Here is a 16,316-nt window from a genome sequence, read left to right as displayed (position 1 = left end):
GTTGAGGAGCTGACGTTTGCCCCATCCTTATCATGTACAAATGTGTCACACTTCCTTTCATGAAAGCATTCATTCTCTTTCTTACCTTTCTCTCTCTTTTATCGGAAGATAACAGACAAAAAGTAAGCTTAAGTCAAACAAGTTTTTATTTATATTTGTCAGGCTGCTGTTTGCCTTTGCCTGAAAATGCGATTCTCAATCGCTAAATTATTTTAATTGTTTGTGTCAATCACAAGCACAGTTACATGTAAAATGAAACTGTTGCTGAACTCGATTGGCAATGTTTTAAAAATTGACTTCAGAGACTTGCGTTAATTCCAATTATAATTTTATTTTTACAGATTCCGAATATGGACAGCTATCCCTGGAGGCATGGAGATTTCTACATGATATTTATGGTGGGGGACCTGTCTTTTATGTTGAAGGGAAAAAGGACATTGAAGAAAAGCAAGATCAACAGGAACTACAAGATGAACAGCTCCAGCAGAAATAAACTGTCATTGATCAGCATTTTCTTTGAATTAAATAACAAGTGACATTGTATTAATGCTAATTTAGTTTCATATAGTAATCTGGCCATCATGTCTTGCTCCGTTGTTCAGCAAACCAAGGCCCTAAATTTTTCATGGAAATGCGTGCAATCCATACCTGCCGAGAATTGTACTGAACTGTTCATTGTATCTACTAAAAGGATCAGTTAAATTAAAAAAATGTCAAGATATCCCGACTGTTAGAATCTTTCAATAAATGATGAGATCGTTTAAAATCTACATGTACATGTATTCTCAATGTTATTGGCTTGAAGTCTTACCCTGTAAAGGCTGAAAACTAGTGAAACTATTTCTTCAATGAAACATAAGCTTTGAGTTCAAAAAGTACATAACTAAATATCAACTTTTTTTTCCGAACTGCGAATGCCATGTACCATATTTGCTTTGTATTATCATTCAATTCAATGTCTTACGATCACTTATGACCCAGGCAGCATCAACGACATTTTGTAAATTTCATTACCTCTTCTATATTAATAATGATGAAAGAGATACTTACGAATCAAACTAACCAGACGTGTGGTAATCTGTCAATTGACGGCAGTGTCAGTGATAAGAAAAACATCAGTCAATCAGGCTGAATATGTACACTTACATGACGTAGGTTGATTTGAAAAATTACCTTACTACGTGAACAAAACAAGACATAAATTAAAAAATTCTAGATGCGCTGTATCTACAGTGAATTTCGGAGTCCATATTGTCTCGTACTTTTATTATGTTAAGGTTATGTTAATACAGTCAAACCTCCATTGTCCAGGTTTCTCATTGACAGTATGAGGAGCATATTGTCTCGTCACAGGTTTTTTGCATAGTAATTAATAAAAATTACTAATACTATTTTTTATTTTACTTCTCTGTGGACTGTTAAGTATCTCTCTGGACATTTCATTTTGCACCAGTTGAAAGAGTCTTGGGCAAAAGATGTATGACTGTATTTAATTAGTATTTCACCAGCTTATAGATGTAGTTGACCTTATATTTAAAGTGCAGGAGACACGTGTATTAAAGATCATCTTGGATGGCAGAATTGTCTCTTTTATCATGGCCATGATCATACTGCCATAAACATTTGAATGTTCCCCAACTCTGAATTAACTCAAAAATGGATAGAATCCTTACAAGGCTTTGACTGTTACAGAGTTTTAAAGAATTGTGATCACAAAAGGACTGAGGTGCCTAGTTTATAGGGGGTTGTAAGTTGGATGTATGTATTGTTTATTCAACTTTTCATGGTCCTTACAGGTTTAAAAGTAATTTTAGATGTCAAGCTGTATAAACCAGCTGAACATTCTATAGTTTGTGACATCAACCATCTTGTATTTTGAATAATTTGAGTACTACTTGCAGTAGAATATAAAAGATAAATAATTGATGAAGTACTTAAAAATGTTGAAACACTGAAAGATAATCATCAGTCACTAATACAAATATGTCAATTGTATGAAACGTTAATTGGCTTGCTAGTTGGAGTACCTTTATACCATACAATGATTGACATCATTAGAGGTGGCAAGAAATGACTGGCTCGACACTTTTTTCGAGCGTTGATTGGTTAACCAATATTGCAACCAATCAAAAAACAGTTTCTTTTAACCTAATCGGCTGCCAAATTATTTTTATCATCCAGTCACGTTAAGTCCTAGACAACGTTCTTTAACATGACATGCCTGTTTCAGTCCTCAAGAATGCAATCTATGCCTTAGAAATCAGATGTTTCTTTTTTTACATTTTTAAAATTCTACGTCCTAACATTATTCTTGCCCTATTCTGAAAAAAACTCCTTCCCCGCTCAAAGAAAAGGCCTTCCTGAAAGCATCTCACAAAGAATATCAAAGAAGGAAGTAGACGATGAAATGAAAAAGTGCATGGAATGTGTTGTGCCATTCTCAAATTTTAGTGAATTACTCCAAAAAGAACTGGTTTCACACTAAGTTCAGACTTCCAAAAAACTCACAACCTTTCCATGAAACGGTTTGCAATAGTTTTGGTTCAGTAAACGAGCAGAGTAAATTAAGCTGGGTTGCTCTCTTCATTGGCAAAAATATCTATAGAGATTACAAATCCAACCAAAGTCACCAGGTCCTCCACAACCCTAGGTCCATGAAAAGTGGTAATCCTGCCAGATTTTCAACTATTTGGATGAAAGGAAAACGAGTAAGTGGTTTCTAAGAATCAAAGGTATCCTGTGGTAAGCTCGTGGAGTAAGTAAGATACTACGTCAGGGTGGTGATATAGCGCATTATCAAGCCTATAGAGTGGTTAGAAATGCAGTGTAGTACATTATATTGAACGTCTTTCATTGGGAGCCGAATAAGAGCATTCTTAACGACCATTTAACGAATGCACGAATGCGCCTGCCGAACTTGAGACGATCAGAAATCGATTACAAATTTTCCATTGTTTACGCCTGACAGCCTGATTCCCCAACCATTCCGATAGCTCTCCACGAGCTAAAAACGACCATTATTATAAGAGGGGAGATACATCTCAAAAGTGACATTTGTCTGGGACTTTCTTAATTTTTGGAAACTGCTGCTTTGGTTTACAATAATATTGTCCAAACGTTTTCATCCAAACTGCTACTTTGGTTTATATTGACCCAAATGTATTTAAAACTTGCGAAGACTGCTAATTCTGATGATTTTATTTCTGGTCGCAACCGTTCGTTTTGTTACTGTTCAATTGCTTCAAGGAGACTTCGTAGTCTGTAGGGCTGGATTGCATGTGATTGCACCTGGGCTAGACTGACCCCACTCTCACTACAAGCTGGCTTTGTTTTTCACGATCTCAAATAGGCAACTTTCACGATGGCAACGTCTGACTACAAATACTAAGAATTCAGTCTGTTTTTCTGGTTTAATGTCTTATTCATATGTACCACACTTTGCATGCAGCCAACTGGTTGTCTAGCTCTTATCAGTTTGGGATCTTCACCATGTTACATTTGATTTGAAATATTTTTTTCCCTGATCATTGCCATAGAGCACAGTCCGGCATATGAAAACTTGCGCTAATTATAAGTAATTGTGCAGAACATTGATTTGATCTCAGGCTTATGTTAATAGAGAGCTTTAGATTCCACGAGTACGAGATTTTCTCATAGAGCAAGAGTGAGCGAGGGCAAACCAGCGTCATTTTGACGGCAAAAACATGACACCGTCGTCATTTTAGTACGAGGTTTTGCAAAAATGTCATCGTGTCAAAACAAGTAAACAACACGGTTGCTTGCACTTTTGGCAGTTTTCGATCAGCGAAAAAGCTTACTTTCCAGCGTTAAGAATAACTGAGCAATCTATCCTGCTAACCGTGAAAGAGTAGGATTAACCGTCTGGGTTATAAATCTTCTAAGTATTTTCGCTAAAAACGGGCAGTCAAATCTCGTACTCGTTCTCGTTATCATCCTCGTCTTAGAACCTAAAGCTCTCTAATTTCTAACGTTGGAGAGGAGGTATAAACAAGGCGTGATAGTAGAGCTGTTAGGGTGTTGTATTTATTTAGATGTTGTTGCAAATGGTTCATACCCTGCTCTGACCCCTGCCTGGACATGTCTTCAACAGTCGTCAACTCAACTACACCTTGTAGGTAGCCACCTGGTTCCCTCTTATCTTCTCCTACCCCTGATGGGGAATGCTGTGTGTCATTTAACCCTTTTACTTCTGAACGCTTGGACAAAATAAATCCACAAGTGTCGTTCTTACGAGAGAAAGGGTTAGCTCGTTTCCGTTTTAACTCTACTTAGTTTCTCAAATCTCTCTTCTGACACCAAATGTAAGACAACCAAAACGGTCGACGCACGAGCAACAGATTTGAGCTAAGCCGTTTTCGAGTTTATTTTAGCTTAGTTTTATATTGTGTTTGTTTAACTTGCGCACACGCAGTAATGGCCCTTCTCTCCTAGAAATTTATGAGGTCAGCCCGAATGGTGGAGTATCATGGCGGAGAAACTCAAGGTTGGTTCACAAGTGCGACGCAAACACAAGCGCATGGAATTTCACACATCGAACGCAAACTCAAACACATCGAAATACCCACCCGCAATCGAGTATCCCAAGATGGCGGACGAAGCATGAAACAAGTATTTTTCACCTTGTTCACACATAAGAAATGCAAAAGCAAGCCCAAACAAATTGAAACATTTCCATTTCTTGCGTTGTGCTTGCGCTTGCATTTGCCTTTTAAGTTTTGGTAGATCACATGCATTTTCTTGCGATTGCGTTAGCCTTTGCGTCGCTAGTTTAAAACAGCCTGAACACTTTACCTGCTAAGTGTTTGCTATCTTTTTGCACATTTTTGCCGATGAACGGTCTCCAGCACTTGGCTTCACCGTATAAGGAGTTGTCATTGAAACATCTGCGGTTTTGAGTCAACGTGGGCTCAGGTTGGGCATCAAATGACAATGTTATGCGAGCAAGAGAATTGGCTCCAATCTGGTATGTTTATCATTTTAGTGATTTTTCGGGCCATCTTCGTCCACAGAAGCCCCCAGGCTGGCATCATTAAGCTGGAATGTGGGTAAAGGCAAGCCTCTGAAAGAAAACAGAGGTGAGAGATGGTTTCGTGAAGACTGGCACGCCTAAAATGCTTCAGTTGTTGTAGACATGGCGGTTCACGAGTGAAGCTGTCTCTCTGGCCTTTCTGTGCACGAATTCCAGGACCTACCGATACAATTTGGGCAAGTTTTGAAAGCTAAAAACTTCAATCGGTGCTGTATTTTGCTGGTAGGACTGGGTGAGCCGACACTTATAAAAAATCTATGAAATGAAAAATTCGGGGGTGTTCCCTTGTCGTGGAATGGCAGAATTACCCAGAATTCTTTTCGGGCATGTACGAGGCAACTTGAGAAGCACGAGACTGGCCCTCGTGAAATGGCTGGCTAAAGCGCGGGCGGAGGTAAAAGTAGTGAGAGGGAAGATTTCTAACCAGATACTTAGGAGTATCCCTAACTGAGTTTTCTCTCCGGTCTTCTTGTCATGATGTTCCCGGAAATCACAATCTGTCCCTCAATAAACCTAGAACAACCAGTCATGGTCTTATTTCTTTTTCTTACTTCAGTATCAGCTAAGTTATGGAATGCGCTACCTGATTTTATGCGTACTGACTGAGTTAACAGGTTTTAAAATGAGAATCCAGGCCGCATTTTGTATAGCTGCTTTTAAAAAAATGACTGCATGTTTCTTGAAATATTTCATATTTCGTTATTTATCCGTATGGGCTATGTATTTTAGCTGTAACTGTGATGTCTGGCTGGAAGATATTAGCTCTTGTAATTACTCTGAAATTTCGAGATGAAAGAAGGTTTACGCATGTGTCTATGTTACCTTTAGCAGAGCGCGTGCGTACACTTTGTAATGCGCGACTCCAGTGCTTACCATATGAGAGAGAAAATGACTTTTGCTTTGAATATATAAGCCATCGAAATCTTACGTTAAATTGTAATGACAAGGGCGGTCTGGAGCTGTGAGTAGGCGTGGGATTTGTCACATATGGTTTAGGGGCCGACATATCTCTCCCTCAATGCCGTACCGGGAGGCAAGGTCGGTAGCAGAAAGCAGCGAAGGGTCAACTGCGTCCAAAAGCGATCGCACGGGCCGAAATCCCGGGATGACTCGTTTGGTACGACGCTCCAGCGCCACGTCTGGAGGTACTGCAATTTTTCTCTCTTGTTCAAACATTCCGTCGGTGCATGCGCAAATGTTCTGGCTCTCCAATACGTAGCATGCCAAAAAAGGATGCTGGAAATTTTTTATTTTTATTTTTATTTTTACGAGCAATTGATATTTCAGTCGATTGTACATGCATAAACGTAACTGTAAGAATCGTGCGACCGTGCATGTCTGGTCTTCTGGAGACAGAGGTGAGAGATGGTTTCGTGAAGACTGGCACGCCTAAAATGCTTCAGTTGTTGTAGACATGGCGGTTCACGAGTGAAGCTGTCTCTCTGGCCTTTCTGTGCACGAATTCCAGGACCTACCGATACAATTTGGGCAAGTTTTGAAAGCTAAAAACTTCAATCGGTGCTGTATTTTGCTGGTAGGACTGGGTGAGCCGACACTTATAAAAAATCTATGAAATGAAAAATTCGGGGGTGTTCCCTTGTCGTGGAATGGCAGAATTACCCAGAATTCTTTTCGGGCATGTACGAGGCAACTTGAGAAGCACGAGACTGGCCCTCGTGAAATGGCTGGCTAAAGCGCGGGCGGAGGTAAAAGTAGTGAGAGGGAAGATTTCTAACCAGATACTTAGGAGTATCCCTAACTGAGTTTTCTCTCCGGTCTTCTTGTCATGATGTTCCCGGAAATCACAATCTGTCCCTCAATAAACCTAGAACAACCAGTCATGGTCTTATTTCTTTTTCTTACTTCAGTATCAGCTAAGTTATGGAATGCGCTACCTGATTTTATGCGTACTGACTGAGTTAACAGGTTTTAAAATGAGAATCCAGGCCGCATTTTGTATAGCTGCTTTTAAAAAAATGACTGCATGTTTCTTGAAATATTTCATATTTCGTTATTTATCCGTATGGGCTATGTATTTTAGCTGTAACTGTGATGTCTGGCTGGAAGATATTAGCTCTTGTAATTACTCTGAAATTTCGAGATGAAAGAAGGTTTACGCATGTGTCTATGTTACCTTTAGCAGAGCGCGTGCGTACACTTTGTAATGCGCGACTCCAGTGCTTACCATATGAGAGAGAAAATGACTTTTGCTTTGAATATATAAGCCATCGAAATCTTACGTTAAATTGTAATGACAAGGGCGGTCTGGAGCTGTGAGTAGGCGTGGGATTTGTCACATATGGTTTAGGGGCCGACATATCTCTCCCTCAATGCCGTACCGGGAGGCAAGGTCGGTAGCAGAAAGCAGCGAAGGGTCAACTGCGTCCAAAAGCGATCGCACGGGCCGAAATCCCGGGATGACTCGTTTGGTACGACGCTCCAGCGCCACGTCTGGAGGTACTGCAATTTTTCTCTCTTGTTCAAACATTCCGTCGGTGCATGCGCAAATGTTCTGGCTCTCCAATACGTAGCATGCCAAAAAAGGATGCTGGAAATTTTTTATTTTTATTTTTATTTTTACGAGCAATTGATATTTCAGTCGATTGTACATGCATAAACGTAACTGTAAGAATCGTGCGACCGTGCATGTCTGGTCTTCTGGAGACAGAGGTGAGAGATGGTTTCGTGAAGACTGGCACGCCTAAAATGCTTCAGTTGTTGTAGACATGGCGGTTCACGAGTGAAGCTGTCTCTCTGGCCTTTCTGTGCACGAATTCCAGGACCTACCGATACAATTTGGGCAAGTTTTGAAAGCTAAAAACTTCAATCGGTGCTGTATTTTGCTGGTAGGACTGGGTGAGCCGACACTTATAAAAAATCTATGAAATGAAAAATTCGGGGGTGTTCCCTTGTCGTGGAATGGCAGAATTACCCAGAATTCTTTTCGGGCATGTACGAGGCAACTTGAGAAGCACGAGACTGGCCCTCGTGAAATGGCTGGCTAAAGCGCGGGCGGAGGTAAAAGTAGTGAGAGGGAAGATTTCTAACCAGATACTTAGGAGTATCCCTAACTGAGTTTTCTCTCCGGTCTTCTTGTCATGATGTTCCCGGAAATCACAATCTGTCCCTCAATAAACCTAGAACAACCAGTCATGGTCTTATTTCTTTTTCTTACTTCAGTATCAGCTAAGTTATGGAATGCGCTACCTGATTTTATGCGTACTGACTGAGTTAACAGGTTTTAAAATGAGAATCCAGGCCGCATTTTGTATAGCTGCTTTTAAAAAAATGACTGCATGTTTCTTGAAATATTTCATATTTCGTTATTTATCCGTATGGGCTATGTATTTTAGCTGTAACTGTGATGTCTGGCTGGAAGATATTAGCTCTTGTAATTACTCTGAAATTTCGAGATGAAAGAAGGTTTACGCATGTGTCTATGTTACCTTTAGCAGAGCGCGTGCGTACACTTTGTAATGCGCGACTCCAGTGCTTACCATATGAGAGAGAAAATGACTTTTGCTTTGAATATATAAGCCATCGAAATCTTACGTTAAATTGTAATGACAAGGGCGGTCTGGAGCTGTGAGTAGGCGTGGGATTTGTCACATATGGTTTAGGGGCCGACATATCTCTCCCTCAATGCCGTACCGGGAGGCAAGGTCGGTAGCAGAAAGCAGCGAAGGGTCAACTGCGTCCAAAAGCGATCGCACGGGCCGAAATCCCGGGATGACTCGTTTGGTACGACGCTCCAGCGCCACGTCTGGAGGTACTGCAATTTTTCTCTCTTGTTCAAACATTCCGTCGGTGCATGCGCAAATGTTCTGGCTCTCCAATACGTAGCATGCCAAAAAAGGATGCTGGAAATTTTTTATTTTTATTTTTATTTTTACGAGCAATTGATATTTCAGTCGATTGTACATGCATAAACGTAACTGTAAGAATCGTGCGACCGTGCATGTCTGGTCTTCTGGAGACAGAGGTGAGAGATGGTTTCGTGAAGACTGGCACGCCTAAAATGCTTCAGTTGTTGTAGACATGGCGGTTCACGAGTGAAGCTGTCTCTCTGGCCTTTCTGTGCACGAATTCCAGGACCTACCGATACAATTTGGGCAAGTTTTGAAAGCTAAAAACTTCAATCGGTGCTGTATTTTGCTGGTAGGACTGGGTGAGCCGACACTTATAAAAAATCTATGAAATGAAAAATTCGGGGGTGTTCCCTTGTCGTGGAATGGCAGAATTACCCAGAATTCTTTTCGGGCATGTACGAGGCAACTTGAGAAGCACGAGACTGGCCCTCGTGAAATGGCTGGCTAAAGCGCGGGCGGAGGTAAAAGTAGTGAGAGGGAAGATTTCTAACCAGATACTTAGGAGTATCCCTAACTGAGTTTTCTCTCCGGTCTTCTTGTCATGATGTTCCCGGAAATCACAATCTGTCCCTCAATAAACCTAGAACAACCAGTCATGGTCTTATTTCTTTTTCTTACTTCAGTATCAGCTAAGTTATGGAATGCGCTACCTGATTTTATGCGTACTGACTGAGTTAACAGGTTTTAAAATGAGAATCCAGGCCGCATTTTGTATAGCTGCTTTTAAAAAAATGACTGCATGTTTCTTGAAATATTTCATATTTCGTTATTTATCCGTATGGGCTATGTATTTTAGCTGTAACTGTGATGTCTGGCTGGAAGATATTAGCTCTTGTAATTACTCTGAAATTTCGAGATGAAAGAAGGTTTACGCATGTGTCTATGTTACCTTTAGCAGAGCGCGTGCGTACACTTTGTAATGCGCGACTCCAGTGCTTACCATATGAGAGAGAAAATGACTTTTGCTTTGAATATATAAGCCATCGAAATCTTACGTTAAATTGTAATGACAAGGGCGGTCTGGAGCTGTGAGTAGGCGTGGGATTTGTCACATATGGTTTAGGGGCCGACATATCTCTCCCTCAATGCCGTACCGGGAGGCAAGGTCGGTAGCAGAAAGCAGCGAAGGGTCAACTGCGTCCAAAAGCGATCGCACGGGCCGAAATCCCGGGATGACTCGTTTGGTACGACGCTCCAGCGCCACGTCTGGAGGTACTGCAATTTTTCTCTCTTGTTCAAACATTCCGTCGGTGCATGCGCAAATGTTCTGGCTCTCCAATACGTAGCATGCCAAAAAAGGATGCTGGAAATTTTTTATTTTTATTTTTATTTTTACGAGCAATTGATATTTCAGTCGATTGTACATGCATAAACGTAACTGTAAGAATCGTGCGACCGTGCATGTCTGGTCTTCTGGAGACAGAGGTGAGAGATGGTTTCGTGAAGACTGGCACGCCTAAAATGCTTCAGTTGTTGTAGACATGGCGGTTCACGAGTGAAGCTGTCTCTCTGGCCTTTCTGTGCACGAATTCCAGGACCTACCGATACAATTTGGGCAAGTTTTGAAAGCTAAAAACTTCAATCGGTGCTGTATTTTGCTGGTAGGACTGGGTGAGCCGACACTTATAAAAAATCTATGAAATGAAAAATTCGGGGGTGTTCCCTTGTCGTGGAATGGCAGAATTACCCAGAATTCTTTTCGGGCATGTACGAGGCAACTTGAGAAGCACGAGACTGGCCCTCGTGAAATGGCTGGCTAAAGCGCGGGCGGAGGTAAAAGTAGTGAGAGGGAAGATTTCTAACCAGATACTTAGGAGTATCCCTAACTGAGTTTTCTCTCCGGTCTTCTTGTCATGATGTTCCCGGAAATCACAATCTGTCCCTCAATAAACCTAGAACAACCAGTCATGGTCTTATTTCTTTTTCTTACTTCAGTATCAGCTAAGTTATGGAATGCGCTACCTGATTTTATGCGTACTGACTGAGTTAACAGGTTTTAAAATGAGAATCCAGGCCGCATTTTGTATAGCTGCTTTTAAAAAAATGACTGCATGTTTCTTGAAATATTTCATATTTCGTTATTTATCCGTATGGGCTATGTATTTTAGCTGTAACTGTGATGTCTGGCTGGAAGATATTAGCTCTTGTAATTACTCTGAAATTTCGAGATGAAAGAAGGTTTACGCATGTGTCTATGTTACCTTTAGCAGAGCGCGTGCGTACACTTTGTAATGCGCGACTCCAGTGCTTACCATATGAGAGAGAAAATGACTTTTGCTTTGAATATATAAGCCATCGAAATCTTACGTTAAATTGTAATGACAAGGGCGGTCTGGAGCTGTGAGTAGGCGTGGGATTTGTCACATATGGTTTAGGGGCCGACATATCTCTCCCTCAATGCCGTACCGGGAGGCAAGGTCGGTAGCAGAAAGCAGCGAAGGGTCAACTGCGTCCAAAAGCGATCGCACGGGCCGAAATCCCGGGATGACTCGTTTGGTACGACGCTCCAGCGCCACGTCTGGAGGTACTGCAATTTTTCTCTCTTGTTCAAACATTCCGTCGGTGCATGCGCAAATGTTCTGGCTCTCCAATACGTAGCATGCCAAAAAAGGATGCTGGAAATTTTTTATTTTTATTTTTATTTTTACGAGCAATTGATATTTCAGTCGATTGTACATGCATAAACGTAACTGTAAGAATCGTGCGACCGTGCATGTCTGGTCTTCTGGAGACAGAGGTGAGAGATGGTTTCGTGAAGACTGGCACGCCTAAAATGCTTCAGTTGTTGTAGACATGGCGGTTCACGAGTGAAGCTGTCTCTCTGGCCTTTCTGTGCACGAATTCCAGGACCTACCGATACAATTTGGGCAAGTTTTGAAAGCTAAAAACTTCAATCGGTGCTGTATTTTGCTGGTAGGACTGGGTGAGCCGACACTTATAAAAAATCTATGAAATGAAAAATTCGGGGGTGTTCCCTTGTCGTGGAATGGCAGAATTACCCAGAATTCTTTTCGGGCATGTACGAGGCAACTTGAGAAGCACGAGACTGGCCCTCGTGAAATGGCTGGCTAAAGCGCGGGCGGAGGTAAAAGTAGTGAGAGGGAAGATTTCTAACCAGATACTTAGGAGTATCCCTAACTGAGTTTTCTCTCCGGTCTTCTTGTCATGATGTTCCCGGAAATCACAATCTGTCCCTCAATAAACCTAGAACAACCAGTCATGGTCTTATTTCTTTTTCTTACTTCAGTATCAGCTAAGTTATGGAATGCGCTACCTGATTTTATGCGTACTGACTGAGTTAACAGGTTTTAAAATGAGAATCCAGGCCGCATTTTGTATAGCTGCTTTTAAAAAAATGACTGCATGTTTCTTGAAATATTTCATATTTCGTTATTTATCCGTATGGGCTATGTATTTTAGCTGTAACTGTGATGTCTGGCTGGAAGATATTAGCTCTTGTAATTACTCTGAAATTTCGAGATGAAAGAAGGTTTACGCATGTGTCTATGTTACCTTTAGCAGAGCGCGTGCGTACACTTTGTAATGCGCGACTCCAGTGCTTACCATATGAGAGAGAAAATGACTTTTGCTTTGAATATATAAGCCATCGAAATCTTACGTTAAATTGTAATGACAAGGGCGGTCTGGAGCTGTGAGTAGGCGTGGGATTTGTCACATATGGTTTAGGGGCCGACATATCTCTCCCTCAATGCCGTACCGGGAGGCAAGGTCGGTAGCAGAAAGCAGCGAAGGGTCAACTGCGTCCAAAAGCGATCGCACGGGCCGAAATCCCGGGATGACTCGTTTGGTACGACGCTCCAGCGCCACGTCTGGAGGTACTGCAATTTTTCTCTCTTGTTCAAACATTCCGTCGGTGCATGCGCAAATGTTCTGGCTCTCCAATACGTAGCATGCCAAAAAAGGATGCTGGAAATTTTTTATTTTTATTTTTATTTTTACGAGCAATTGATATTTCAGTCGATTGTACATGCATAAACGTAACTGTAAGAATCGTGCGACCGTGCATGTCTGGTCTTCTGGAGACAGAGGTGAGAGATGGTTTCGTGAAGACTGGCACGCCTAAAATGCTTCAGTTGTTGTAGACATGGCGGTTCACGAGTGAAGCTGTCTCTCTGGCCTTTCTGTGCACGAATTCCAGGACCTACCGATACAATTTGGGCAAGTTTTGAAAGCTAAAAACTTCAATCGGTGCTGTATTTTGCTGGTAGGACTGGGTGAGCCGACACTTATAAAAAATCTATGAAATGAAAAATTCGGGGGTGTTCCCTTGTCGTGGAATGGCAGAATTACCCAGAATTCTTTTCGGGCATGTACGAGGCAACTTGAGAAGCACGAGACTGGCCCTCGTGAAATGGCTGGCTAAAGCGCGGGCGGAGGTAAAAGTAGTGAGAGGGAAGATTTCTAACCAGATACTTAGGAGTATCCCTAACTGAGTTTTCTCTCCGGTCTTCTTGTCATGATGTTCCCGGAAATCACAATCTGTCCCTCAATAAACCTAGAACAACCAGTCATGGTCTTATTTCTTTTTCTTACTTCAGTATCAGCTAAGTTATGGAATGCGCTACCTGATTTTATGCGTACTGACTGAGTTAACAGGTTTTAAAATGAGAATCCAGGCCGCATTTTGTATAGCTGCTTTTAAAAAAATGACTGCATGTTTCTTGAAATATTTCATATTTCGTTATTTATCCGTATGGGCTATGTATTTTAGCTGTAACTGTGATGTCTGGCTGGAAGATATTAGCTCTTGTAATTACTCTGAAATTTCGAGATGAAAGAAGGTTTACGCATGTGTCTATGTTACCTTTAGCAGAGCGCGTGCGTACACTTTGTAATGCGCGACTCCAGTGCTTACCATATGAGAGAGAAAATGACTTTTGCTTTGAATATATAAGCCATCGAAATCTTACGTTAAATTGTAATGACAAGGGCGGTCTGGAGCTGTGAGTAGGCGTGGGATTTGTCACATATGGTTTAGGGGCCGACATATCTCTCCCTCAATGCCGTACCGGGAGGCAAGGTCGGTAGCAGAAAGCAGCGAAGGGTCAACTGCGTCCAAAAGCGATCGCACGGGCCGAAATCCCGGGATGACTCGTTTGGTACGACGCTCCAGCGCCACGTCTGGAGGTACTGCAATTTTTCTCTCTTGTTCAAACATTCCGTCGGTGCATGCGCAAATGTTCTGGCTCTCCAATACGTAGCATGCCAAAAAAGGATGCTGGAAATTTTTTATTTTTATTTTTATTTTTACGAGCAATTGATATTTCAGTCGATTGTACATGCATAAACGTAACTGTAAGAATCGTGCGACCGTGCATGTCTGGTCTTCTGGAGACAGAGGTGAGAGATGGTTTCGTGAAGACTGGCACGCCTAAAATGCTTCAGTTGTTGTAGACATGGCGGTTCACGAGTGAAGCTGTCTCTCTGGCCTTTCTGTGCACGAATTCCAGGACCTACCGATACAATTTGGGCAAGTTTTGAAAGCTAAAAACTTCAATCGGTGCTGTATTTTGCTGGTAGGACTGGGTGAGCCGACACTTATAAAAAATCTATGAAATGAAAAATTCGGGGGTGTTCCCTTGTCGTGGAATGGCAGAATTACCCAGAATTCTTTTCGGGCATGTACGAGGCAACTTGAGAAGCACGAGACTGGCCCTCGTGAAATGGCTGGCTAAAGCGCGGGCGGAGGTAAAAGTAGTGAGAGGGAAGATTTCTAACCAGATACTTAGGAGTATCCCTAACTGAGTTTTCTCTCCGGTCTTCTTGTCATGATGTTCCCGGAAATCACAATCTGTCCCTCAATAAACCTAGAACAACCAGTCATGGTCTTATTTCTTTTTCTTACTTCAGTATCAGCTAAGTTATGGAATGCGCTACCTGATTTTATGCGTACTGACTGAGTTAACAGGTTTTAAAATGAGAATCCAGGCCGCATTTTGTATAGCTGCTTTTAAAAAAATGACTGCATGTTTCTTGAAATATTTCATATTTCGTTATTTATCCGTATGGGCTATGTATTTTAGCTGTAACTGTGATGTCTGGCTGGAAGATATTAGCTCTTGTAATTACTCTGAAATTTCGAGATGAAAGAAGGTTTACGCATGTGTCTATGTTACCTTTAGCAGAGCGCGTGCGTACACTTTGTAATGCGCGACTCCAGTGCTTACCATATGAGAGAGAAAATGACTTTTGCTTTGAATATATAAGCCATCGAAATCTTACGTTAAATTGTAATGACAAGGGCGGTCTGGAGCTGTGAGTAGGCGTGGGATTTGTCACATATGGTTTAGGGGCCGACATATCTCTCCCTCAATGCCGTACCGGGAGGCAAGGTCGGTAGCAGAAAGCAGCGAAGGGTCAACTGCGTCCAAAAGCGATCGCACGGGCCGAAATCCCGGGATGACTCGTTTGGTACGACGCTCCAGCGCCACGTCTGGAGGTACTGCAATTTTTCTCTCTTGTTCAAACATTCCGTCGGTGCATGCGCAAATGTTCTGGCTCTCCAATACGTAGCATGCCAAAAAAGGATGCTGGAAATTTTTTATTTTTATTTTTATTTTTACGAGCAATTGATATTTCAGTCGATTGTACATGCATAAACGTAACTGTAAGAATCGTGCGACCGTGCATGTCTGGTCTTCTGGAGACAGAGGTGAGAGATGGTTTCGTGAAGACTGGCACGCCTAAAATGCTTCAGTTGTTGTAGACATGGCGGTTCACGAGTGAAGCTGTCTCTCTGGCCTTTCTGTGCACGAATTCCAGGACCTACCGATACAATTTGGGCAAGTTTTGAAAGCTAAAAACTTCAATCGGTGCTGTATTTTGCTGGTAGGACTGGGTGAGCCGACACTTATAAAAAATCTATGAAATGAAAAATTCGGGGGTGTTCCCTTGTCGTGGAATGGCAGAATTACCCAGAATTCTTTTCGGGCATGTACGAGGCAACTTGAGAAGCACGAGACTGGCCCTCGTGAAATGGCTGGCTAAAGCGCGGGCGGAGGTAAAAGTAGTGAGAGGGAAGATTTCTAACCAGATACTTAGGAGTATCCCTAACTGAGTTTTCTCTCCGGTCTTCTTGTCATGATGTTCCCGGAAATCACAATCTGTCCCTCAATAAACCTAGAACAACCAGTCATGGTCTTATTTCTTTTTCTTACTTCAGTATCAGCTAAGTTATGGAATGCGCTACCTGATTTTATGCGTACTGACTGAGTTAACAGGTTTTAAAATGAGAATCCAGGCCGCATTTTGTATAGCTGCTTTTAAAAAAATGACTGCATGTTTCTTGAAATATTTCATATTTCGTTATTTATCCGTATGGGCTATGTATTTTAGCTGTAACTGTGATGTCTGGCTGGAAGATATTAGCTCTTGTA

General features: G+C 41.8%; 1 protein-coding gene across 2 annotated transcripts in view; it reads left to right on the top strand.

Moving 5' to 3' along the window:
• Positions 1-770, top strand: part of LOC137985631 (ubiquitin carboxyl-terminal hydrolase 20-like) — a 31,293-nt gene extending 30,523 nt beyond the window's left edge. For both annotated transcript variants that reach the window (XM_068833270.1, XM_068833278.1), the window contains exon 29: positions 342-770. In XM_068833270.1, the coding sequence (XP_068689371.1) occupies positions 342-493 (152 nt within the window). In that variant the 3' untranslated portion in view covers positions 494-770. The remainder of the gene's footprint in view (positions 1-341) is intronic.
• Positions 771-16,316: the final 15,546 nt, after the last annotated feature.

Source organism: Montipora foliosa, chromosome 2 (genome assembly GCF_036669935.1).
Source record: "Montipora foliosa isolate CH-2021 chromosome 2, ASM3666993v2, whole genome shotgun sequence".
Taxonomy (NCBI): Eukaryota; Metazoa; Cnidaria; class Anthozoa; order Scleractinia; family Acroporidae; genus Montipora; species Montipora foliosa.
The sequence above is the reverse complement of the archived record's forward strand: the minus strand, read 5'-3'. Positions and strand labels throughout refer to the sequence as shown.